At 42.1% G+C, this 26,927-nt stretch overlaps 1 protein-coding gene and 1 long non-coding RNA gene across 8 annotated transcripts in view; both read left to right on the forward strand.

The window, feature by feature from the left end:
* Positions 1-26,927, forward strand: part of IFT80 (intraflagellar transport 80) — a 168,043-nt gene that overhangs the window by 107,409 nt on the left and 33,707 nt on the right. For all 6 annotated transcript variants that reach the window (XM_039489312.1, XM_039489311.1, XM_039489310.1 and 3 more), the window contains 2 exons: positions 16,502-16,681; positions 22,606-22,724. In XM_039489312.1, coding sequence (XP_039345246.1) covers positions 16,502-16,681; positions 22,606-22,724 — 299 coding nt within the window. The remainder of the gene's footprint in view (positions 1-16,501; positions 16,682-22,605; positions 22,725-26,927) is intronic.
* On the forward strand, positions 23,114-26,351 carry LOC120372313. 2 transcript variants are annotated; one of them, XR_005584851.1, is made up of 3 exons: positions 23,114-23,271; positions 25,069-25,630; positions 26,228-26,351. It is a non-coding gene; the product is annotated as an uncharacterized LOC120372313 (long non-coding RNA). The 2 variants fall into 2 exon arrangements; XR_005584852.1 differs by having other exon boundaries at positions 26,206-26,343.

The following is a 26,927-nucleotide window of genomic DNA, read 5'->3' on the forward strand; positions in this document are numbered from 1 at the left end:
TGGTGGTAAATTTGCAAATGAATTTTAGTTCTGCTGTTTCTCTTTTAAGTCTGTTTCTGAAGTTTTTTTGTTCAAGTATAGCTACTTTTAAATCTGTTACAGAATGTCCAGGAAGACTGAAGTGTTCTCCTACTGGCCTTTGTATGTTACCATTCTTGATGTCCAATTTGTGTCCATTTATTCTTTTATGTAGGGACTGTCCAGTTTGGCCAATGTACATGGCAGAAGGGCATTGCTGGCACACGATGGCATATATAACATTAGTAGACGTGCAGGTGAATGAACTCCTGATGGTGTGGCTGATGTGGTTGAGTCCTCTGATGGTGTCGCTAGAGTAGATATGGAGACAGAGTAGGCAACGAGGTTTGTTACAGGGATTGGTTCCTGGGTTAGTGCTTCTGTGGTGTGGTGTGTAGTTGCTGGTGAGTATTTGTTTCAGGTTGAGGGGCTGTCTATAAGCAAGGACTGGCCTGCCTCCCAAGGTCTGTGAGAGTGAGGGACTACATCCACCCTGCTCGAATTGGCCCTGTCAACACTGGTTCTCCACTTATGAGGTAACTCCCTTCTCTTCATGTGTCAGTATATAATACCTACAGCTGTAATTTTCACTCCATGCATCTGAAGGAGTGTTTTTTTACCCACGAAAGCTTATGCCCAAATAAATCTGTTAGTCTTAAGGTACCACCGGACGCCTTCATATTTTTACATTTAACTTTAAAAAAATGTTCCTCTGGGGGTGGGTGAATGGTAGTACATATTTTGTTTGATTTATAATCCTTGTACCCTGGAAGACAGATTTGGCTTCCATTCCCTATGGAAATGAACTGACATTTTCTGAAGTGGAGCTTCTAGACAGTTTAAGCTAAAATATCAATTCAGCACTGGGAGATGCCAGACATCTCCTAAGCTCCTTGTAGGTGGTATTTCAACTTAACTGACTTGTAGTCTCTATTGCTCTAATTTTCTGATTTAAAAAAAATCAAAATTAAAAGAAACTTAAATTGTCTTTTTTCTTTAATGTTGAAAAGCAAAATTCTGAAGCAGTAATTTTCTCCATGTCTGTTGAACTCCCAACATTTACTCAATCGTTGCCTCAAAAGCCCTGTTCTGCAGGATTAACCTGCTACTGCATAGTTCCATTGAGTTCATTCTGTATGAAGTGCTATGCTTCTCCATTTCCCACCTAAATATGATGTAAAATCCTCTGAGGCACAAGGAAGTTGGTCAACTTTCAACTTTACAGGAGTGAGTGCAGCAAAACAAAATGGCAGCACTGGGAAATTTGAGTGAAGCTGTTTTTCTTTGAGTAGTGTCCCTAAGGGTGCGCCACTTTAGGTGTGCTGTGCCTCTTGAGCTTTTCATTGGAGATTTTCAATTAGCAGTGTGTATTCAGCCTATGCATGCACCCAATATCTACTAGTGCTGGATACTGAGGCTATGTAGGGGTGTGCGGGTGAACTTCCCTCAGTTCCTTCTCAACCATCTTGATCTGACACAGAGTGCTAGCGTGTCCGCCTTGAGCATGCCTCAAGTTTTCTAATCTTTCTGAAGTGGTTAAGATAGTTGTTAGTATGGTTATAGTTAGCTAATTAGATAAGGAGTGAGAAGATTGTTTTACTCCTCTTTCTCTTCAGGGAGACTTTTTTTTTTCCTGGCAGAGCATGCGTGGCTCATCAGGTTTCAAATGTTGTCTCTCCTACTGAGAGGCTATACCAGGGTGGCCAGCCTGTGGCTCCGGAGCCACATGCGGCTCCTTGCATAGGCACCAACTCCAGGGCTGGAGCTACAGGCGCCAACTTTCCAATGTGCTACAGGGTGCTCACTACTCATCCCCTGACTCTGCCCCAGGCCCCGGCCCCACTCCATTCCTTCCCCCAAAGCCCCCACCCTTTCCCCTGAGTCTGCTGCACCCTTGCTCCTCCTCCCCGCCCCCCCTAAACTGATGCAGATGAACACTTTCATATTCTGCAAATCACAATTCTAATATGGGTTCTGAGCTATTCCCTCCTTGTCAAAAGTTTCTGGAGGCAGTTCAAGGCTCCAACACAAGCCATGTTGGCCATGTCCCCTTCTCTGGTTTACCCCTAAATCTTCTGCCTCTGCAGCAGAAGTCAGTGGCGGTTCTCTTTGCTCCTGACATTTCCTTTGCCTTTTTATTTTGTTTGTTTTCAGGCAGTAGCAAGCAGCCTTCTTTTTGTCCCCAGGACTCTAAGCCACCTTATACCCCCTCCCTCCAGCAAGAGGAAGATTTACTTGTGCTTTACAGGGTATCAGCTCCCTGACATCAGCAGTCCATTAGCTCCCAAACAATTTACTCAGGGCTCTGCAAGCCCTTACTTTGCCTTGCAGATTAATAATACGTGCACCCTAATGCCCTGCAGTGTCCAGCCCTTTACTACTGCACACTCGTAGAAATTACCAGGTAAGCTGTACCCAAAGGAACAGTGCACACACCAGCTTGTTTGATTCAACTGCAGATCAGCTCCGGTGTAACATCACAGCACTGAGATATATTTATAGTAAAAACAATCATAAGCTTGTTATTAAAGGCTAAGATTTAAGAGATAGTGAGTGAGGATAACAACAGAAACATAAGAACATAAGAACATAAGAATGGCCGGACCGGGTCAGACCAAAGGTCCATCTAGGCCAGTATCTGTCTACCGACAGTGGCTAATGCCAGGTGCCCCAGAGGGAGTGAACCTAACAGGCAATGATCAAGTGATCTCTCTCCTGCCATCCATCTCCATCCTCTGACGAACAGAGGCTAGGGACACCATTCTTACCCATCCTAGCTAATAGCCATTTATGGACTTAGCCACCATGAATTTATCCAGTCCCCTTTTAAACATTGTTATAGTCCTAGCCTTCACAACCTCCTCAGGTAAGGAGTTTCACAAGTTGACTGTGCGCTGCTTGAAGAAGAACTTCCTTTTATTTGTTTTAAACCTGCTGCCTATTAATTTCATTTGGTGACCCCTAGTTCTTGTATTATGGGAATAAGTAAATAACTTTTCCTTATCCACTTTCTCGACATCACTCATGATTTTATATACCTCTATCATATCCCCCCTTAGTCTTCTCTTTTCCAAGCTGAAGAGTCCTAGCCTCTTTAATCTTTCCTCGTATGGGACCCTCTCCAAACCCCTAATCATTTTAGTTGCCCTTTTCTGAACCTTTTCTAGTGCTAGAATATCTTTTTTGAGGTGAGGAGACCACATCTGTACACAGTATTCGAGATGTGGGCGTACCATGGATTTATATAAGGGCAATAATATATTCTCAATCTTATTTTCTATCCCCTTTTTAATGATTCCTAACATCCTGTTTGCTTTTTTGACCGCCTCTTCACACTGCATGGACATCTTCAGAGAACTATCCACGATGACTCCAAGATCTTTTTCCTGACTCGTTGTAGCTAAATTAGCCCCCATCATGTTGTATGTATAGTTGGGGTCATTTTTTCCAATGTGCATTACTTTACATTTATCCACATTAAATTTCATTTGCCATTTCGTTGCCCAATCACTTAGTTTTGTTAGATCTTTTTGAAGTTCTTCACAATCTGCTTTGGTCTTAACTATCTTGAGCAGTTTAGTATCATCTGCAAACTTTGCCACCTCACTGTTTACCCCTTTCTCCAGATCATTTATGAATAAATTGAATAGGATTGGTCCTAGGACTGACCCCTGGGGAACACCACTAGTTACCCCTCTCCATTCTGAGAATGTACCATTAATTCCTACCCTTTGTTCCCTGTCCTTTAACCAGTTCTCAGTCCATGAAAGGACCTTCCCTTTTATCCCATGACAGCTTAATTTACATAAGAGCCTTTGGTGAGGGACCTTGTCAAAGGCTTTCTGGAAATCTAAAGTACACTATGTCCACCGGATCCCCCTTGTCCACATGTTTGTTCACCCCTTCAAAGAACTCTAATAGACACGATTTCCCTTTACAGAAACCATGTTGACTATTGCTCAAGAGTTTATGTTTTTCTATGTGTCTGACAATTTTATTCTTAACTATTGTTTCAACTAATTTGCCCGGTACCGACGTTAGACTTACCGGTCTGTAATTGCCGGGATCACCCCTAGAGCCCTTTTTAAATATTGGCGTTACATTAGCTAACTTCCAGTCATTGGGTACCGAAGCCGATTTAAAGGACAGGTTGCAAACCTTAGTTAATAGTTCTGCAACTTCACATTTGAGTTCTTTCAGAACTCTTGGGTGAATGCCATCTGGTCCCGGTGACTTGTTAATGTTGAGTTTATCAATTAATTCCAAAACCTCCTCTAGTGACACTTCAATCTGTGACAGTTCCTCAGATTTGTCACCTTCAATAGCCAGCTCACGTTTGGGAATCTCCCTAACATCCTCAGCCATGAAGACTGAAGCAAAGAATCCATTTAGTTTCTTCGCAATGACTTTATCGTCTTTAAGCGCTCCTTTTGTATTTTGATCGTCAAGGGACCCCACTGGTTGTTTAGCAGGCTTCCTGCTTCTGATGTACTTAAAAAACATTTTGTTATTACCTTTAGAGTTTTTGGCTAGTCGTTCTTCAAACTCCTCTTTGGCTTTTCTTATTACACTCTTGCACTTAAGTTGGCAAAGTTTGTGTTCCTTTCTATTTGCCTCACTAGGATTTGACTTCCACCTTTTAAAGGAAGTCTTTTTATCTCTCACTGCTTCTTTTACATGGTTGTTAAGCCATGGTGGCTCTTTTTTAGTTCTTTTACTGTTTTTCTTAATTTGGGGTATACATTGAAGTTGGGCCTCTATTATGGTGTCTTTAAACAAATGGTTTATATATAAAACAAAAAATATACTATGCTTCCTAGAGTCTAAACTTAACTTTAACAGACTGAGCCTTTGTTTAAAGCAGTTTATCTCCCCAAATCAATCTCCCAGCGTCTCCAACCAACATGGCTGGGATCCCTCTTTCATGAATGCAAAAATCACTGTCCTTTTTGCTTCCTCAGTGAAGGATAAAGAGCCTTCTGCTAATATCCTCCAAGTGTCACACAAAACAAACCACAAAAGGCCATACCCTGGCCACAACTGGGTAGTGGCACCTGCAAAACATGCCAACAATTTTTTTTTTAAAAAAAGCCCTGAAAAGAATAAGAATGGTAAGGAAAAAATACAAAAAACACAAAAGATATTAGTCCACTGACTCAGACTTCTCTTCCTCTATCAAGAAAAGAGAGTAATAAACTCTGATTCTTTGCAGGACACAGAGAAAATATGACAAAGGCATTTTCCTCCCTGAAATGTTTAAAACCATATACAAAAAGGTTATATCCACAATCCAGATCCAACCTGAGCAGGCCCTCAAGGACAAGCCTTAGAGTAAATACCACCCTTCTAATCCCCTCCCGAGGCAGTGATTCCCCTTCACCCTTTCATCCATCTTCTTCACAGAATTACTGGAGGAAAGATAAGAGATATACCAAGGGAAAGCCTTGGAACCAGGGCTTGAGCAGAAAACCCAGATGTGCTCCCTCAACCTTCAAGAGTCAATTATGACAAGGAGTGAATGTGCCTCTGCCCGGACTTGAGCATGAGAGGCAGATTTTCCCACCTTTCAGAGAAATGGTTTGCTTTGATCACAAGCAGGTGGATGCAAGAGCGAATGCATCAGAGATACTCCCTCAAGCTAAGGGCTCCACTCCATCCTTTCTTAACCCAGTCTCCTGTCACCAGTAACCTCGCCAAGCACAAGTTCATTCAGAACTAGATCTTCATCTGGGGCTTGGAAGCGACAGGATTTCCCTCAGAAGAAAGTTTCTCAGGGTTTTACTCCATCATTTTCATTCTTCAGAAATGCACCAGAGGAGTCAAGGCCATCATTGACCTCAAAAGGCTCAGATGGATGAAAAAAACAGCCATAGCTTCAACAGTGACCTCCCTATCTCAAGGGGATTTCCTAATCTTAGTGGATCTGGAAGAGACATGCCACTGGTGCATTCCAGTGAGCCCCGGCTACTGCACGCTTCTGAGATTTGCTTGTGGCATGGATCGCTATCAATACTGAATGCTTCCATTCAGTCTCTCTTTGGCCCCCACATTCATTATGAAGATGTTGATTTGGCCATAGCAAGGCTCAGGTCCCAGGGTATTCACCAATATCCCTTTCTGGAATTTCAACCTGAGTCCCATCCCAGGCAGCAGCATGCAGTGCCTCAATCCAGAATTTGGATCTCCTGCAAGCACATGAATTCATAATAAATACCAAGAAAAGTTCCTGGATTCCCTCAACAAGCATTATTCACCTGGGCATGGAAATAGACCCTTTGATGGCAAAGATCTACCCATTGCTAGACAGATTTCAGAAGATCCAGGATCGGATACTCTTGCTGATCACAGGCATGAGACAAACCATAGGTCAGTGTCTTTAGCTACTGGGTCTCCTGGTCTCATGCATAGAGGTGACTATGCCCCGGAGTGAATGCCATATCAGGTACTGGTCCCAAACCAGGCCTTTGACTCCCTGAGATAGCGGACAGTCCCATACAATATCAACAGGAGTCTCTCCATATGCCCTCCAGACCCTCAAGTTCTCACCATTACCAGCAAGACAGCAAGACTAGACATCCTTCACCAACGCTTATTCCTCCATCCAGACGCAGAGCATCTTCAACTGACCTCCTGGCTGTTGAAAGGGCAGCATAAGCCCTCATCCTATCATCCAAAATTATTAGGACTCTGCTCTTCTTCCAGGAGAATTTCCACACTAAAAGCCTTTTCCTTCATCTGGGCCAAATTCAGTTTTTGGTGCCAAGACCACAAAGCAAATCCCAAAGGATCCGAGGATTCCAGTTATTCTGGACTTCCATCAAGAAGATGTGGATAAGTGCCTTCAGCCCAGCACTATAACATACCAGGTATCAGGCCTTAGTAGCATACTGTTTGTAGGAGCCTTGGACTCCTTGGCTGAGGACCCTCATGTGTCCAGATTCCTCAGAGAAGTCAGAGTTGCCAGACCAGTGGTCAGACGAATCCCCTAAGTGGGACCTACCACAGGTGTTGAAAGCCCTAACTACCGATCCCTTTGAACCTCTTACATCTATGTCAGCATTTTACCTCTCGATCAAAATCTGCTTTCTGGTCGCCATCATGTCTGCTAGATGAGTTTCAGAACCAGCAGTTTTATCCATGCAAGAACCTTACTGTCTGTGTTCCATGATGACACAGTGGTGGTAAGAACTCCAGAACCATTCTTCCCTAAGGTGAATTCTCCTTTCCGTTCCTTGCAGGAGATTGTCCTTCCTTCATTCTGGCCAAAGCCACAGCACCTGACTGAGAAATTGTGCTGCATCTTGGATGTCAAAAAAGAGCACAAAAGATTTACATAAAATGTTCAGCATCCACAAGGAGATTGAGCTCCCTGTTCATTTCCTTTCACCAGAAGTGTCAAGGCCTCATAGAGTCATAGATTCACAGACTTAAGGTCAGAAGGGACCATTATGGTCATCTAGTCTGACCTCCTGCACAATGCAGGCCACAGAATCTCACCCACCCACTCCTGTAACAAACCCCTAACCTACGTCTGAGTTATTGAAGTCCTCAAATCATGGTTTAAAGACCTCAATGTGCAGAGAATCCTCCAGCAAGTGACCGGTGCCCCATGCTGCAGAGGAAGGCAAAAAACCTCCAGGGCCTCTGCCAATCTTCCCTGGAGGAAAATTCCTTCCTGACCCCAAATATGGCGATCAGTTAAACCCTGAGCATGTGGGCAAGACTCACCAGCCAGCACCCAGGAAAGAATTATCTGTAGTAACGCAGATCCCACCCCATATAACATCTCATCACAGACCATTGGGCCTATTTACCTGCTAATAATCAATAATTGCCAAAATTAGGCTATCCCATCATACCATCCCCTCCATAAACTTATCAAGCTTAGTCTTGAAGCCAGATATGTCTTTTGCCCCCACTACTCCCCTTAGAAGGCTGTTCCAGAACTTCACTCCTCTAATGGTTAGAAACCTTTGTCTAATTTCAAGTCTAAACTTCCTAGTGTCCAGTTTATATCCATTTGTTCTTGTGTCCACATTGGTACTAAGCTTAAATAATTCCTCTCCCTCCCTGATATTTATCCCTCTGATATATTTATAAAGAGCAATCATATCTCCCCTCAGCCTTCTTTTGGTTAGGCTAAACAAGCCAAGCTCTTTCAGTTTCCTTTCATAAGACAGGTTTTCCATTCCTCGGATCATCCTAGTAGCCCTTCTCTGTACCTGAGGCAAAGTATTTGTTTAGATATTGGGCCATGCCTAGATTATCCTTAACCTCCACTCCATCCTCAGTGTACTTCTTCTTTCTTTGTTTTCTTCTTATTTATATGGCTATAGAACCTTTTACTATTGGTTTTAATTCCTTTTGCAAGGTCCAACTCTACATGGCTTTTGGCCTTTCTCACTTTATCCCTACATGTTCTGACCTCAATAAGGTAGCTTTCCTTGCTAATCCCTCCCATCTTCCACTCCTTGTAGGCTTTCTGCTTTTTCTTAATCACATCTCTGAGATGCTTGCTCATCCAGCTTGATCTACAACTCCTGCCTATGAATTTTTTCCCCTTTCTTGGGATGCAGGCCTCAGAATATCTAAGCTATCCTTTGCCAGATTAATCAGACTATGCATTGTTGCAGCATACAAGGTGTTTGGGATTTCTGTTCCAGAAGGGATCAAGGTAGTGGGGAGAGACAGCTCAGTGGTTTGCGCATTGGCCTGCTAAACCCAGGGTTGTGAGTTTAATCCATGAGGGGGCCACTTAGGGATCTGGGGCAAAATCAGTACTTGGTCCTGCTAGTGAAGGCAGGGGGCTGGACTCGATGACCTTTCAAGGTCCCTTCCAGTTCTAGGAGATAGGATATCTCCATTAATAATTAATTAAAAAGGTGCATTCCACAAGATCCATGGGAAACTCATGAGCTGGAAGAGCATGAGCTCCCACCACAGAGATCTGCAGAGTCATGGTCATCAGCTAAGACCTTTATCAGACATTATAGAGTGAACTCTGTCTTCTGCAGAGGCCTTCTTTGGCAGGAAGGTGCTGCAGGTAGTGGTCCAGTGATAACCTGTGGGGTTATCTGCCATATGTGGGGGTATGTGTGTGAAAGGGGTTTCTTTCTGTTCATTCACTTATTCTTCCCTCCCTCCCTCACGGCTTGTTACATTCCATATATATCAGAATTGTGGGAGATACTGGGCTGAAGAATGGGAAATTTCTTACCTGATCATTTCTTTTTTGGTAGCAGCCAGGGGCAGCTCTAGCTTTTTTGCCACCCCAGGCAGGAGGTCCACCAGTCCCGCGCTTCGGCGTATGTGCCACCAAATTGCCGCTGAATCTGCGGGACCGGCAGATCTCCCACAGGCAAGCCGCCAAAGGCTGCCTGACTGCCGCCCCAGGCATGCTCTTGGAGCACTGGTGCCTGGAGCTGCCACTGGTAGCAGCATCTCCAACAATTCTAGCCAGCTTGGATGGCTTTTCAGGCAAGGGTCAACATTTTATTTGCATAGTTACCATATGGGCAGTGACCTACTGTATATAATTCCAGTGCCAAGCAAGCAACTATCATTACTAATTATTTTCTACAAGTTTTTTACACAGCTTTGGAATGAATCATCTAATGGCAGGCCAGAGAAGAGGCCATTGCCAGCACAGGCTATGGTGCAGCTTTCAATCACCTCTATAAACTACTGACTGGAAGGGGAATGCCCATACATATCAGAATGGTGGGAAATGCTGCTAGAAGAAAGCAAATTACTGGGTAAAAAATATTCCATTCTTTAAGTTCATTCTCTATTGAACTTTTGGAAATTCTGCTTTCCCTCACCTTTTAAAGAGTCCTTCCCATTTGCTGAACAGTGGAATAGCCATTGATCACCTTAGTATCTCCTTGTTGATCTGTACCATAGAGTGAAGATTGTACTGTTAACATTAAAGCTGTGGACAGCTTTTGTTTAGTGACAAGAGAGCCTTAAGTTCTTTTAAAATCATGAAACCTGTATCTCACACACAAAACTTTGATATTATTCACTCTAGCATTTTTCTTACATATGAAATCCTTTTTAAGCAGAAAAATGCTCTGTAACCATCAGCACTTGAAGGTTGTTAAACTTGCTAGGATCCAGAGGAGATCAGAGCCTGACATGGAGGTGACATGCTTGTCTTCGTTTGTGTAAAGTGGGAGATTAAGTGGCATGAGTGTACACTTCTTTGCTGTTTATCCATTCTGCTGTCTTACCTATGGAGTAGCATTAATGATGATCCAAGAGAAGATCCCATGTTTCCCCCCATGTCCAAAAGAAAGGTGTGTGTATGTATGTATATATAACCATCCTATGTAAAGTTGAGTTAAATCATACTGTTATTCTTTTAGATGTCAAGTACTTTAATTGTTTGAAACAAAAGGAAATCCTTTTTTTCTATATTCACTTAAGGACTTGTGCCTGGGATAATAGTATTTAATTAAGTACATTGTGTCTGGAAGTCACAGCTAACTAGATCCTACTTACCTACTTGGCTCTTAGAGCTATCATTGTTATAAACAATATAATGATTGTAGTATCTAGATTTCAAAGAGTAATTCTTTAGTTTGTGTCCTATACTTAATCTTTTTTACTACATTGTGTTAACAGAAAAAGGATGCTTATGATAGGTAGCATTAACTGGTGTCATGTCATGGCTTGGAAATTCTTCTAGTGTTTTTAAGGTACATTTTATCTGAAACTCAGTGTCCTGAAAACTTAAAATGAGGTTAATTTGAAATACATTGCTGTGATCTAATGTACAGAACTAATATTGAGAGTGGAAAGACATATTTCAGAAGCTATTCCATAGGTGAATTAAGAATTTAGGAATGACGTATCAGGCTCTGTTAGACTTTTAAAAGGTACCAAATGACTGGTAGAGACGTAAACTTTCTGTTAAATAAAATAACAGGTGAGAGAAATAGAGAATAAAGTTCTGAATTGGGAGGATAATTTTTTTTAAAAAAAGGAGATGGGGCCAAGGGAAAGAACAAAATTAGGCTTGAGATATAAATTTAATCAGTTTATCCCAGAAGGAAAGGAAAGAGGCAGATGTCCTTTCCTTACTGAGTTTGAGAAATGTACAAAGATTATTCCCTTACCCCGGTTTATCTTTGTTGACAAACAAAATAAAGGTCTCGCATAACTGAGTTAACACTACAGATTTTTTTTAAATGCAAATTTTGGTTTGGATACCTTTTCCTACATCTGCCATATAATGGAAACTAATAGTATTGTACTTATAAAATTACTTCTTGGAATGTTAATGGGCTTAAAATATAGTAAAGGAAAAAAGGGTACTGAATTATCTTAAAAATAGAACCCAGGTAATGTAACTATATAAGAAGTTCATCTTTCCAGAGAAGAGATGGTTATATCTCAAAGCCATCCTATTTTTATTTATGTTCAGAAACAAAAAAACCCTCATTTCAAGTAATACAGAATTTATCTGATAGAGAGTAGATAAATACTTGTCTCAGTAGGCAAGAAACTAGTTTTATAAATATATATGCACTCAATTAAAAATGACTAAACATTATACACCGCTACCTTGATATAACGCCACCCGATATAACACAAATTTGGATATAATGCAGTAAAGCAGTGCTCCGGGGGGGCAGGGCTGCGCACTCCGGTGGATCAAAGCAAGTTCAATATAACACGGTTTCACCTATAACGTGGTAAGATTTTTTGGCTCCCAAGGACAGCGTTATATCGAGGTAGAGGTGTATATGGATAGTTAGTTTTCATAATCTAGAATTAATCGTATGATTGAAGAGTGTAATCATTTGGACAAGGTGTATAAAGTTGGTATTGACAGTATTATTGTGTCAGACTATGCCCCTGTGTGGGCTATTGTAAAAACGGTAGAGAAGGAAAAATAGGATGACTGCCAGTTCTGCCTGAAGATGCAATTAGGTTAGAAGAGCCAGTAATTCAAATGGAGAATGAAAGGGCTGTAAAAAGTTGAAAGGATGGGAAAAGCCCAGTAAAGAATTTGACTGTATAGATATCCTCTAAAACTTTTGGGCGGAGTTTATTCCTAGACTGTGATCTCCTAACTCCCATTAGTGAGCAATTACTTGCACAAGTAGTCCTGTTGACTCCAGTAGGACTGTTTCTATGAGTAACTTTTCACCAATAGGAGCAATGGGTTCACAATCTGGCTTTTTATTTGGTAAAGTATTTGCTGTAATTCTAGAAAATGATAGTCTCCCAGAAAGCATGCAGGAAGTTACCATCGTACTAATACACAAGGAGAATAATCCACGACGTTCAATCTGCTGACCTGCCAGTGTGAGAGACAAGCCATCAAAACATGTGACAAATGGCTAAAATGTAGAACACCTGTTTGCTTCCCCCTTGTTTCCCCTCCATTTGTTTCTCCTGCCATGCCTGCTGCGCCTTTTTCTCTTCTATTTGCTTACCCCATTTTTGTTTCCTTTTTGACCTCTCAAGAGCTGTGGAATGTGGCAGTGGCAGCCAGGGGAATTTTGGGTGAATCCTGAATGTATCATCAGCAGGGAGCTCAATGGCTTCAGAGTAGATGTGTCCACTCACAACCACTTTTCACTCCCACTCCCCATTCCTAGGTGACAGCTAGTCTGGCTGTTTTCTAGAGCAGCAGCAGATGTGAGATATAGCTCCAGGAGGTGAATATGAAGAATAGGGAGCCAGAACTGGTGCAAGGTGTGATGTACTATGAAATGTGATAGAACTAAGGGGCTGGAAGCAGAGTCATAGATGACAGTAGATACTTCCAATAGTTTCTATTATGAATTTGTTAAAATTTTGGCAAAAAGAATAAGTCAAGGGATTGATACCTAAGGACCAGATGTACTCTGTTACTGGAAGGCAATCTTCTGATAATTAATTACATACTTTCAATTGCACAAACTTGGCCTGGTCAAAGAAATGTGAACATGCCTTGTTATCTTTTAGAGTAGAGAAGCTGTTATTTCTTGATATAGAGAATCTCTGACCTGGTTGAGTGGCCATTTTGAGGAACTGTCTTGAACACTATGGACTTGGCTCTGAATTTTAGAAAACAAGTGAATTCATTCTTTTAAATGATTTGGTCACCAAATAAATACTCCTTAAAAGGTGAACAAGACTTGGGTGTCTGTGCCAGGGAGAGGCTAGTAAGAAAAATTAGAGCTAATACAAATATTGTTAAAATTATGGTGAGGGGAAGAATAGGGGAAACGATAGAAGCATGCCTTAAGGGGAAAAAAACCCTCTCTACATCTTCTGCATATGCAATTTGACAATGGTAAAGGGTTAAATCCTGCCCCTGCATCCCCATTACACTGGAAATGTGCAGGAAGCAAGTCAGGGAATGATATGGTGAGCCAGAATATTGTTGCTGCATAGATCCTCCAGCATATGTTCTACCACATGGTGATATAAGGCATGTGCAGGGCTTCTTTAGTCGTTAGCCTCTTTGAAGCTGCTCCATAGCCTATGAAGAAAGATTTCTCCTCCTCTGATTGCCCAGGATATTTGTATAACCTTTGGACTAGCTATGTTGGTAGGGCAATATAATGATTATTAATATAATTTTTGTGCATTGTAAGCAAGCAACAAATCACTTAAGTTATCAAAGAACATTAAGAGTTGACTGCTGTTCCAGTGTTTGCTGGGTCCGTATTACAAAACCTGATTGCTAAACTTTAAATAAATATAGACAACATAAAGCAGTAGGATGAGATGAAAGAAAATATGTTAGGCCCATAAAATATTTGGAGATTTTGCAGTCACTTTCCACAGAAACATATTCTTCTGGAAGTCAGCCAAATGGGCATTCGCACCTGAGGAAGCTTCTATTATCAAGATTTGCAAGCAAAAATGTGACATTCTACTTAATTTTGAATTTCTAGTGCCTTAGGAAAACTATTTCATTGCTTTTTTCTAATGGAAACTGAAATATTGAAGTACGTTGTTTGGCATGTGGCCATGCCACATCAGGTTGTGATCTCATTAGATCACTTAAAATAAGCCAAGTCAGGCATGGTCACTTCTGGCATTAGGAAACCTCTGAGGTGTCCTGAGAAGTTAGTGACTCAGTAATAAACCATTGCTGCATTATGCCATTATAATAGTAGAAAGAACTGTGCAACTGGATGTTTTGCCTTTGAAAGGATCTGTAAACCCACTTGTGTATTTTAGTGAAGAGTGAATAATCTTTGAATCAATTTTTTAAATCAGTTTTAAAAGTTTGAGCACTTTGGAAACTTTGGATGAAAAGTGTTATACAAATGTCAGCAATTTCTGTATTTTTAACTTTTTTAAATTTAATAAGAACTACATTTAAAAAAAATTAAATTGTGTATAAGACTTATTGGGAAACCTCCTATTTGTATGAGAACATAGGAATTGCCAAGACTGATCAAATCAGTGGTCCATCTACTCCAGAATTACATTCTGAGAGTCTCCAGTACCAGCTATGTCAGAGGAAGGTGTAAGAAATACGATAAGACAATTTATGAAATAACCTGTCCATAGGGAAAAACAATTCCTAACTGCTGTCAGTAAGAGGCTTGTGTGCCCTAAGGCATCATTTCCCAAACTTTTTGAAAGTTGATGCCCCTATTAAGGAAAATGAAACCAGTTGTATTCTCCTTCATCCTGGCCATTTGTTATTAAAGGCCTATCCAGGGCCGGCTTTATGAATGGCGGGGCCCGATTTGAATACCCAGCGGTGGTCCGGGGCTTCAGCCGCATTTCGGCCTGCGGGTCTGCTCTGGGTCTTCCGCAGCACCAAAGGACCCCCCGATGCTGAAATGCCGCCGAAGCCCTGGAGCGGACCCCCCACCCTGCCGCTGAAATGCCACCGAAGACCCAGAGAGGACACACACACACACACACACACACCCGCTGCCGGGTGAGTAAAAAAAAAAAAAAATTAAAAGACACCTAAGGTGCGGGGCCTGATTCCGGGGAATCAGGGGAATCGGCTTAAAGCCGGCCCTGGGCCTACCTAAAATGACTGACTACTCACTCAGTAGATTGGATATTTCTTCATAAACACAGTACTTCCTTTCCTTCACTGCATGCTTTCAGCAGTAAGGTATTTCACAGAGTTGATATTTAATAAGAATCATCCTTGGCATCTGAGCTAATATTCATTGAAATGAACAGGACAGTTGACACCTCAGAGCTATTGTTTCAGGCTCTGTGTAAATTTAGGCAGACATCATTGCATTAGTTGCACCTGGGTCATGTTTTAAAGGTTTACTACATAACCATAGCAATTTGAGACTTACTTAAAAGCTGAAATTTTAGAGGAAAATAGAGAGACTTGTCCACTCCCTTTGCGATACTTCACATCCTCTATCTTCCAGGGGTCATACCCAACAGTTTAAAAAAATACTGCCCAAAAGTATGGGTCATTATATTCCTTATAAAATGGTTTTAATTCTATATAATTTAACAGTGGATGTTCTTATTATTCCTTTTTGGAATCCTACTAAGCTTTTATCTTGTAGCAGTGAGTTCCACGAGTTAAATGTTATAGATCTTGGATGCTATATTCATGCATCAGTCGCTGATCACTCTTGATGCTGAAAACAAAATCCGTTTTCCTTTTAATATCTTCGGTCAGCTCCTGGTGTATGGTCAATTTCCACACAGTGCAGTTCAAGACAAAGGTGGTGTCATAAATGACTCTTCCAATCCTTGGCTGCTGTGTTCAGGGCAATCCCTGGAGCAGCCTCAGAGCTGCTCCAACTTAATACTGGCTGTTAATGGCCATCAGGGCTAAAAGCACAGTTTGAGATCAGCATAGTGTAGAGACATCCTGGCCATGCTTCTTTCAATCCAACAATACACCTTACACCAGTAGTGGGCAACCTGCAGACTGCCAGACCATTTGTTTACATTTGCACGGCTGCCCACGGCTCCCAGTGGCCGCAGTTCGCTGTTCCCGGCCAATGTCTGCAAGAAGAGAAGTGGGAGTCTTGGGCTGGCTGTGTACCACCAGAGGAATCCCCTTGCACTGTTTGATTCTGCCAGAGCCATGCTGGCTCTAGGTTCAGAAACTGCTAGCAATTCAGCGTCAAGCAGCTGCATCATATTGGAGAATCTAGTCCATTGGTTCCACATAACCAGTACTGTTGTTTTTAAGTAAATGAAGTTGCAGTTTAACTTTTATTTAGTGATTGCCTAGATCTATGAATGCCTGAATACATTTAAAATATATTTAGGCTGCATAACATTCTGTTTGATATGCTTCAAATGTTGTGATATTTGGTTCTTTTATCTCTATACCTCCTGTCTTCAAATAATCTTACTAAGAAACAGACCTCTGTATGATACCTGCAAAAATAAGAAACTCATTCCATTGATTAGTTTATTAGTACAATTTAAATAAGTGCATTCATTTGTTTAATGAATATTTGTTCATAAAGAGCTAAAAGAAAGTACTAAGATTTCTTTTCTTTTTTGTTTGTTTTGTTTTTATTAGTGGTCATATGCTTTAGAGAAACCAAATACTGGCAGTATATTTAATATTGCTTGGTCTATTGATGGAACTCAAATAGCAGGAGCTTGTGGAAATGGACATGTGATTTTTGCCCATGTCGTGGAGCAACGCTGGGAGTGGAAGAACTTTGAAATAACATTAACTAAAAGAAGAACTATGGAGGTATGGGTTACAAGTTCAGCAAAATTAACCTTCAGGATTGTTTATGTATGACTCACAATTGTAACTCAATAGAGACAAATAATTGTGAACGGACAAGTTTTGCAGAGTATAAACGATAGGATTGAATACCTTTGAGTTATAAAAAGGCCAAAATGAGCAAGTGGTATTTGAGTGTGTATTTGAGTATACAATCACAAGACCCGGAACTACATCAGCCTCTTGGCTCATTTAAGGATCACAGCATCTTGCGTTTAGGTGGGGTGGGGGCATGAATAAGGGATTGATTCATAGAGTCATAGGTCTGGTTTACATCGGAAATAATAATACAGTAATTACGAATAAAGGTGCAGCACTGGTAAAAGTGATAGTGTAGATAGGGCTAAGTATCATGTCTACACTAGTGGGTTGCCACAGGTACAGCTGCACCATCGCTGGCTATTGCTACAGAATGGGTACTAATTTTTCTATGCCTCTATGATGAATGGATTTGTCTTCTTGGATTTCCAGCTCAAGAGGCAACTGACAGCTGACCACAATCATGAAGAGTGTTAGTGTCCTTTGTTGCACTGCTCCACCATATTACAGTCGCCGGTTCAAATTTTCCAAAGCTAGGGAAAATTGTCACATATCTTTTAAGAGGATGTTTTTACTATCTCCTAGTGAGGACTTAAGGAACGAATGCATGGAAAATAATAAAACATAGAAACTGGAATTTTCAAACCTGGATGCCTAAAGTTGGGTTCTAATGCCAAGACTTGAAAAAACAATAACAACAACAAAAACTCCTAAATCCATATTTGAAAATCAGATAAGGGCCCAAAAAAGTTCTGAGCACTCAGCATTTCCCATTGACATCAGTGGGAGCTGCTGGGTGATCAGCACTGTTAGAAATGAAGCATGCCCCTAACTGTGGTTTATAGAGCTCAAATTTAGGCTCCTGTTTTTGAAAATCTTGGCCTGAATCCACAATTAGGCACCTAAATATCTGGGAATGAATACAGAATTTTGAGTTTTGACTTGCTAATATGTCTTCTGTGTTCCCAGACACTGACTCATAACATAACGAGTCAACAGTGGGGTAATACAGACTTTCTGTTGTTACAAGTTTTTCCAATTAGAGTTCAGGCCATCATTTTCAAACCTGGGTGCCTGAAATTAGGCTCCTAAATTAATAATTAAGCACCTAAATATCTTATAGTCTGAACTCTTTAATGTTGAATATGTAATTGGGAAAACTTGTAACAACAGAAAGTCTATATTACCCCTCTATCCTCTGGATGGTACATCAGGAATCAGTGTCTGGGAACACAAAAGACAGTTTAACAGGTCAAAATTCGTATTTCTGCATTCATTCCCAGACATTGACTTGTAACAGATGGGGTCTGTCTAGCAACCTCTAGGGATTTTGTATATGCAAACACTTGAGAAATATAGCCAACCCTGATCCAAGATGTTTATTTATTTTATTTTACATAGATTTAAATAGTGAAGAGATGCCTATACAAGAGCTCTAGACAACCCTAACTCTCGCTCAATGTTATAACAACAAATGACATTATGGAGTGAGACAGCATTTGTGAGCATGTCAGGATAGATTTCTTTAGGAGCTATGTGAGTGGCCACTGGATCTTGGTGGTAACTGCATTAAGCCCTTATTTTGTAGCTGGCTGCAGATCTGAAGAAGTTCAAACCCAGCTGCCACCATCAGTAGGACAACATCTAAAATACCCTAGTTTGAAGAGATCACTCTCCCGGGTACATGAATTATTTGCACAGTTATCTTTTTACTATTATGTGTCATTCTTTCAATTTCCTTAGATTTTTTTTTGTCCCTAATGGGCCCATGATTTTTTAATCAGGACTACTAATGATGAATTGTCAGTCCTAACTAGCATTTACTCCTCTAACAGAAAAGAGCTGAATTTCATTGGAACTCTCCTGACAGACCTCACTTCCAAAATGTGTAAGGATTCTCAACATAACATCCTAAGTGCTAAGTGAGACCCCCAATGGGATCTCTATCCTGACAGGCTGGAATCTGCAATATAAATAAATCTATTCCACATATGAGATGTCTACCTTTTTTCCTCCCACCATGTCAAAGAATTCAATACTGAAGAAGTTGGGGACACAAGTTGCTCTACATTTCCCCCAAACTGTGCCATATTGAAAAACATCATCTGGTTCTGCCATGTAGCTATTTGTTTATTCATTCTAATTTAAGGTTTCGCGTGCCAGTAATACATTTTAACGTTTTTAGAAGGTTTCTTTCTATAAGGTTTTAAAAATGTTTAAGAAGCTTCATTTAAAATTAAATTAAAATGCAGAGCCCCCCAGACTGGTGACGAGGACTCAGGCAGTGTGAGTGCCACTGAAAATCAGCTCGCGTGCCGCCTTTGGCACGTGTGCCATAGGTTGCCTACCCCTGGCCTAAAGGGACATTTCTGTGCATGATTTCAGGATACTCATTAAGAATGATCACTCCCTGAGAGAGTACATTTTCCTAGCTTTGGCATTAATGATGTTTGCTTTTATAGGAAGAATTACCTAAGAATTACCATGCTGGATCAGCCAGTGGTCCATCTAGTCCAGTGGCTCTTAACCTTTCCAGACTACTGTATCCCATTCAGGAGTCTGATTTGTCTTGCGTACCCCCAAGTTTGACCTCACTTAAAAACTACTTGCTTATAAAATCAGGCATAAAAATACAAAAGTGTCACAGTACACTATTACTGAAAAATTGCTTACCTTCTCATTTTACATATAGTTAAAAAAAATAAGTCAATTGGAATATAAATATTGTACTTACATTTCAGTGTACAGTATATAGAGCAGCATAAACAAGTCAGTCCATATGAAATTTTAGTTTATACTGACTTCGCTAGTGCTTTTTATGTAGCCTGTTGTAAAACTAGACAAATATGTAGATGAGTTGATGTCCCCCCTGGAAGACCTCTGCGTACCCCAGGGGTATACGTATCCCTGGTTGAGAACTACTGATCTAGTCTAGTAAACTGTCGCCAACTGGCCCATATAAGATGCTTTAGAAGATGGTTCAAGAAACCCCATAATGGAAAATAATGGAATAACATGCCCATAGGGGAAGTTTCTTCCTAACTCCCATCATTCAATACAGTAGCTCCATTATGCGCTGAAGAATGAGCATTAAATTACTCATTATATATATATATATATATATATACACTGTCTAATGTAACTGTGGATTTTCTCATTATGCATATAAATGTCTAATCTCTTGTCAGGTCCTACCAGTTTTTTGTCCTCAATGGTATTGTGTGGCAGTGAGTTTCATAAGTTAATTGTGTATTGTATTAAAAAAAACCACAAAACTTTTATCAGTTTTAAATGTGCTGCCCTTCAGTTTCAATATACATCCCCTTTTTCTTATAAGTGGTGTTGGAGAACTGTCTGTTATTAAGGTTATCCAACATTTCCCATTATAACTGTTTTCAGTTGCTTAATTTGAACCATTTGGGCTGAAATATTCCACAGTGGGTGTCTGCCTCAAGCTAAAAAATTTTGGAACATTTCCACCAAAATGGTTCATCCATTTCCAAGAAGGATGCTAGGGAGAAATATGTTCTTTTGCCCACGTTAAAAAATTCTGGTGACTTTCACACGGCCTTGCTTTGGAGAAGAGACTCAAAGCTCCCACATTTGACCAGTCATCTCTACAGACCAACTGAGCAAAAAACTTATTGTCACAAGGTGTCTGGCCCCTGTAATTGTAGTAGGTCCAGTTCTCCTGTGCCAGGACAGGTGTTCCCATTTGGCCATTTAACGGGGCGGAGCAGTGCTTGGGGACTATAAATGATCAGGGAGGGACCTAATGAGGTAGGGAGTCCCAGTGAGTCAGAGCAGACTGGTTCAAGCAGGGGCAGATGAGAGCTGCCAGAGACCAGGGATATGGGAAGAGGTCCTGGGAGGAAGAAGAAGGTGTTCCTTGGGAAAGACTGAAGACGAGACTATCAAGAGGAGTTTGCTGGCTGGCATCGCCAAGCCTCAGAGCCAAGGCTGGAAGGCTGAAGGCAGGAGGAGGAGCAGAGGAGAGCTAGAGTCAAGAGCTGGAGAGGGCTGAAGGCAAGGGAGCAACTAACATCGCCAGGGCCAGACAGCTCAACTCAGAGGGACCATCAGAAGGCCAGGGCAAGTGACAGATGTTCCCCCTAACAAGGGTATTCCTCAGCAGAGAAGCTGTGGAGGTGGTTCCCACTCGGAAGAGTGGGGTTTCTCTCTAACTGGAAGGGCTAGGGTAGCTGTCCTGGTACAAGGACGGGGAAGGATGACAAAGAGTCCGGGCCTCGGTGAAGGCTCCAGTGTATGGAGCATCAGTGACAAGATATGTTGAGTTTTAACGACTGCTTGCACTGCAGTGAGAAATGGACTATGTTTGTAACTTTTGTTGGAGACTGAATGAACTGTGTTTGGCAATAAACCTGCCCCAAAGAGGAGGAGTATTTAAGATCTGACGTGGATTTACTGGGGACTCCGAAAGGGTAAACTGAGGAAGGCATGCTTGTCATGCTTCAGCCTACTGCAGGAAGGTTCTCCAGGCAGGGCTTCCCTATGACACCCTACATTAAAAGAACATTATTAAGTTTACAAAGTCAAGTACTCAAAGGTTAGGAAATGCCAGAATTTAGGTTGCCTCTGCAATTTTAATTTGCCCTCTTCTGCATATGCATGGAAAAAATGGTATGTGGTCAGGTAATTAAACAGTGGGTATATTTACACAGCCCAAGTATATATCTAGCAGCCCAAGTATATATCTAGGTTCCTGTGTACTTGAGTGGCTAGCCCATATTGAAGCATGTGCCACCATATTTACACTATTATAGTTACCCATACTAGGTAGATTGAGGCTAGCATGGATATGCCTACCCCTCTACAATCACACCTTCACTTGCCGTATGGTAAAAGTTTGGCAAAGTTATAAACAACTGAAAATGGGATCTTATATTGGAAAGTGTCAGGCAACTTCAATAATAGAGGGTGCTATCAGCCGTGTCTATAATAATGTGTTTACAGCTAACATATTAAAACTAAACAGTGCCAACATTTTTCCTTTTAAGGAAGTTTATCCAAGTCTCTAATTTTGCTACTCCACACTGAAACTTTTGCATCACTGCTGTACAGTAGAACCTCAGAATTATTGAATACCTCGGGAATGGAGGTTGTTTGTAACTCTGAACAAAATATTATGGTTCTTTCAAAAGTTTACAGCTGAACATTGACTTAATACAGCTTTGAAACTTTACCGTGCAGAAGAAAAATGCTGCTTTTAACCATCCTAATTTAAATGAAACACAGAAACAGTTTCCTTACCTTGTCAAATCTTTTTTAAACTTTCCCTTTATTTTGTAGTAGTTTCCACTGAAAACAGTACTGTACTGTACAGTATTTGCTGTTTTTGTGTGTCTCTGCTACCTGATTGTGTATTTTCAGCTCCAAATGAGGTGTGTGTGGTTGACCAGTGAGTTCATAACTCTGGTGTTCGTAACTCTGAGGTTCTACTGTAATTTTTTTTGAGATAGGATGACCAGACCTAATCACATGATTCCAGGATTGATTTAAGTGATGGCATTGGTCAGTAAGACAGATCCATTTTTTACAAGTCAGGTCTTTGAACATACAAAACAAATTAGCAGGTAAAAAACAGATACTTAATACATTCCTTTTAATTTCAAAACAATGCTAATTATTAAATGTGAGTTAATAGGAGCTTTTTATTGATTTATTCATGAATGCTTGTTTTCAAAACTTTGTGTTCCTACATAATTACATAGTACTGTAAATGCATAATATCAGCCAGCTGTTTATGAAAATTAACAATGAGTATAATATTATGCTGTGTTTTCTGTTCCGTTATTTTCATTTTTTTAACCATACATCTTTTTTATTAGGTCCGTAATGTTATTAATGATGCAGTGGATTTACTTGAGTTCCGTGACAGAGTCATTAAGGCCTCTTTGAACTATGGGCATTTAGTTGTTTCAACTTCTCTTCAGTGTTATGTGTTTTCGTAAGTAATTTGAATTAATGAAGTATCATTTGATCTATTCAATCGTGAGAATTCAGAAGGAGCTTGATTTAAAGTACAGTAGCTTATACATGGTTTGGCTTTGAAAACATCAAATCTTTTTATAGAAATATGTCATAGAACCCATCTATATTCACACTAATGTATATTTTCATAGTTGCATAAGGAATTACCATAATATATTCCAATGGCAGAGCCGGATTTTACAACCAGGAAGATGGTGGATCATTGCTGGTGGGTTGGAGACCAAGTCTACCCCACATTTACTGGGCAGTGGAAGCTCCCATCCTGTGGAACTGGGCCCTGATCCCCACTCTGGGCATTGTGACCTGGAACACAGGGTCACAACACCATTCAGATTTGGCCTCGTCACCACTCTGTCATGACCGAAGGGTGCCTGGGCCAAATTTGAGTGAGTGGCTTTGTGACATGGTGCACAAGGTCACATCACCATGTGACCCCTTGCACCACATTGCAATGCCCAGAACAGGGAGGCAAATCCAGCCGAGACAGGACCTGCTGATGCTGGGTGAGTGAGAGCTGGGCTTCCTCCCCAGCCCTGTGTAAAAATTCATGTCATACACTTCCTTCAGTCAATTGCATAATATGCTTGAAAAGATGCCACACATCAACCTAAAGGCTGCCACAGGGATGGTCACGTTGCCTTTTAACTCCCATTAGCTCTGCCACTGATGAGTTCTACTAATATGAATGAAAGTTGCACAGTTAAATCCTATCTTACTCTTTGAAAATGTACCCCATATGCCAGATCCTCAGCTGCTATAAATTGTCCTAGCTCTGTTGGCTTCAGTTGAGCTATGGCAATTCACACAAACTGATGATCTGGCAAACAGAGTAAAAAAATAGTTGATAAATACATTTTATGGGAAATTACTCTTACCCTTCAAATATCTAAATATGGGCAGGCAATTGCTCACCTCTAGATTCTGGAGCTGCCAGTTGCACCCATTTGGCCATTTGACCCATTTGCACTGGTTACTGCTTTGATAATGTTGCTTTTTGCTCAGAGTCCATGACCTACAAGCTGTTTCTTGGATACCATTACCTTTGCTCTGCAGATTGGCCAGCAAGTTCTTTAGAAATGGGATTGATTGTTTATAAATAAGGTTACATTTTAGTCATGGATATTTTTAGTAAAAGTTACGGTCAGGGCATGGGCACTAAACAAAAATTCATGGCCTGTGACCTGTCCATGACTTTTACTAAAAATACCAGTGAATAACTTAGGAGGGGGCTGCCCGGGGGCCCTGCAGGTGCTGGGGGGGAGGGCGTCCCAGCTGCTTGGAGGGGGTGGGGGGCGGCACGTGGCCTGGGACTCCAGCTGGTGTTGAAGGGGTGGGGTTGGCAGCACCGGCAGGCTCCCTACCTATGCCTCTCTCCCCCAGCAGCAGCAGAGTTTGGCTGTGGAAGGGGGCAGGGGGTTGAGGCATGGGGCAGGGTGAGGCGGACTCTGGGTGGCACTTACCTGGCGGGGCTCCCCGGAAGCGGTGACATCCCCCTCTCTAAGCTGCTAGGCAGAGGCGTGGCCAGGCAGCTCTGCGCACTGCCTCCGCCTGCAGGCACCGCCCCCACAGCTCCCATTGGCCGCAGTTCCTGGACAATGGGAGCTGCAAAGCCAGCGCTCTGGGTGGAGGCAGCCCACAGAATTGCCTGACCATGCCTCTGCCTAACAGCTGAGTAAGGGGGATGTCACCACTTCCAGGGAGACCCCCAGGTAAATCACCACCCAGAGCCCACTTTACCCCATCCAGTGCCCCAACCCCCACTCCGTCCCACACCCAAACTCTGTGGGGGGTAGGGAGGTGCAGTGGCCCAAGACTGCCCCAGCAGCAGCCAGTGCTGCCTGAGCTGCCCCTGAGCCAGGAGCACCAGCCTCTGCAGAAGTCACAGAGGTCACGGAAAGTCATGGAATCCGTTACTTCCATGACCTCTGTGACAAAGGCCTGGTATACACTACAGAATTAGGTCAAAGGAAGCTGCCTTAAGTCAACCTATTAATGTATGTGTCTACACTACCTGGTCCTTTACATCAACCTAAGTCGCCTCTGATGTCAACTTCTGTAATCTACCTCTGCAAGAGGCGTAGCACTTAATTCGATTTTCATGGGCCAACTGTGAGGTAGTGCAGATGCAGCATTGTGTAATTCGACTTAATTGGCCTCCAGGTGGTGTCCCACAATGCTCATCTGTGACCGCTCTGGAGATCATTCTTAACTCTGCTGCAGTGCAGCCAGGTACACAGAAAATAACCCCTCCTCCGCTAAAGCCCTGGGAGCTTTTGAATTCCGATTTCCTGTTTGATCAGCACTGGGAGCATGCCAGCTTGAGCTCAGCTGATCATGGAGACTACATGTCCCAAATGCGCTTCAGCCTGGTCTGCACAGGAGGTGGTGGATCTCATCGCTGCATGGGGAGAAGATTCTGTGCAGGCAGAGCTCCGATCCAGCAGAAGAAACGCTGACATCTGTGCAAAGATCGCTTGTGAAATAGGGGAGAAGGGCTACACGAGGGAAACACAGCACTGCCGTGTGAAAATAAAAGAACTTTGCCAAGCATACCAGAAGGCAAGGGAGGCAAACAGTTGTTCTGGTGCTGAACCCCACACATGCAGGTTCTACAATGAGCTGCATGTGATTCTTGAGGGTGACCCTACCAGCACCCCCACAAGCAACATGGACACCTCACAGGTGTGTGAGTCAGGGACAACAAGGAAGATTATATGGTGGATGATGATGAGGAGGATAATGGGAGACAGGCGAGCGGTGAATCCATTCTCCCTGAGAGCCAGGACATATTTTTAACCCTGGAGCACTGGGGGTTGCAGGACATCACAGTGGCTGACAGTGATGCCTGGAAAGGCGCCTCTGGTGAGTATACAGTTAAAATGAAAGTCCAGTTAAACTTTAGCAGGTGCACACATTTGGAGGTATTGCATGTTTACTGTGAAGAAAAAGCGAGGTGCTGTGGTTCTCTGCTTACAAGAGGCCGCTCCAGCTATGCAGAGGGTGGCCCCTGGAAAAGACTGTGCTCAGCATGGGTCGGCAAGTAGTTTAAAGTGACTGATAGGGGACTGAGGCCCCACATGAGAGATTCCACAATTTGGGAGTGAAAATGTTCCCCCCACCATCCAATTCGTAAACAGCTTCCCTGGTGCTATGGGGAAGGGCCATTGTTCAACTAGCTACCTGTGGTCCTGACATGAGCCTGCCATAAACTTCATTAAAAGTGTGATCACCCATGACCTGGGGGGCGCCTACTCACCATGACTGGTGCAGCAAAATGGCACAGTAAACAGTTATGGATTCTGATAAGTTATGGCTTGCACCTAGTGTAATAAGGTTTTTTTTGTTTGTTTGTTTGTTTGTTTTCCTGAAAACGGCCTTGCTATGGAAACATTTTATTCATGTACAATGGCTCCTTTATTTTTTCCCCTGACTGACAGCTGGAAATGTGTCCTTCGGCAGGTCATCAACACCTGAAAGCAGACTTTTGATGATTAGAAGGAGGAGAAAGAGAACACAAGAAGACGTGTTCGCCGAGATAATGAACACATCTGGGACAACTGATGCAGAGCTGAGAGCGTGGAGGTTTTCACTGTCTGAGAAGTTAGACATGGACATGGAGAGCAGAAAAGCTTCCAATGAGTGAGAGCGTGCAGCGCAGGATGAGATGCTTTGGATTATGAGGGACCAAGCAGACATGTTGAAGCGTCTGGTTGAACTGCAGGAATAGAAGCAAGAGGGGAGAATCCCTCTGCAGACCCTGATGGACAGCCAACCAGCATCGCCTGGTGCAGAATCACCCTCCCCCAAGCGTTCCATGAGGCGTGGATGAAAAGTCCATTATCCCTTGCACTTAACTCAGGTGTGGGAGGGTACAAGGAACAGAAGGTGCCCATTCACAGACCTTTGATGGTCTGGAATGCGGTGTTATGTTACATAGCTGAAAATGTTTCTCCCATTCTAACTTTACAACCCCTTTTCCCCAAGGTTACCTTTTCTCTCTGTCCTCCCTCTTATGTTTGTTAAATAAAGTAAATGGATTTGAGAAATAAGTGTTCTTTATTGCAGAGGTTTTCAAACTTTTTTTCTGGTGACCCAGTTGAAGAAAATTGTTGATGCCCATGACCCCACGGAGCTGGGGATGAGGGGTTTGGAGTGTGGG

The sequence above is a fragment of the Mauremys reevesii genome, linkage group 9 (assembly GCF_016161935.1).
Source record: "Mauremys reevesii isolate NIE-2019 linkage group 9, ASM1616193v1, whole genome shotgun sequence".
NCBI lineage: Eukaryota > Metazoa > Chordata > Testudines > Geoemydidae > Mauremys > Mauremys reevesii.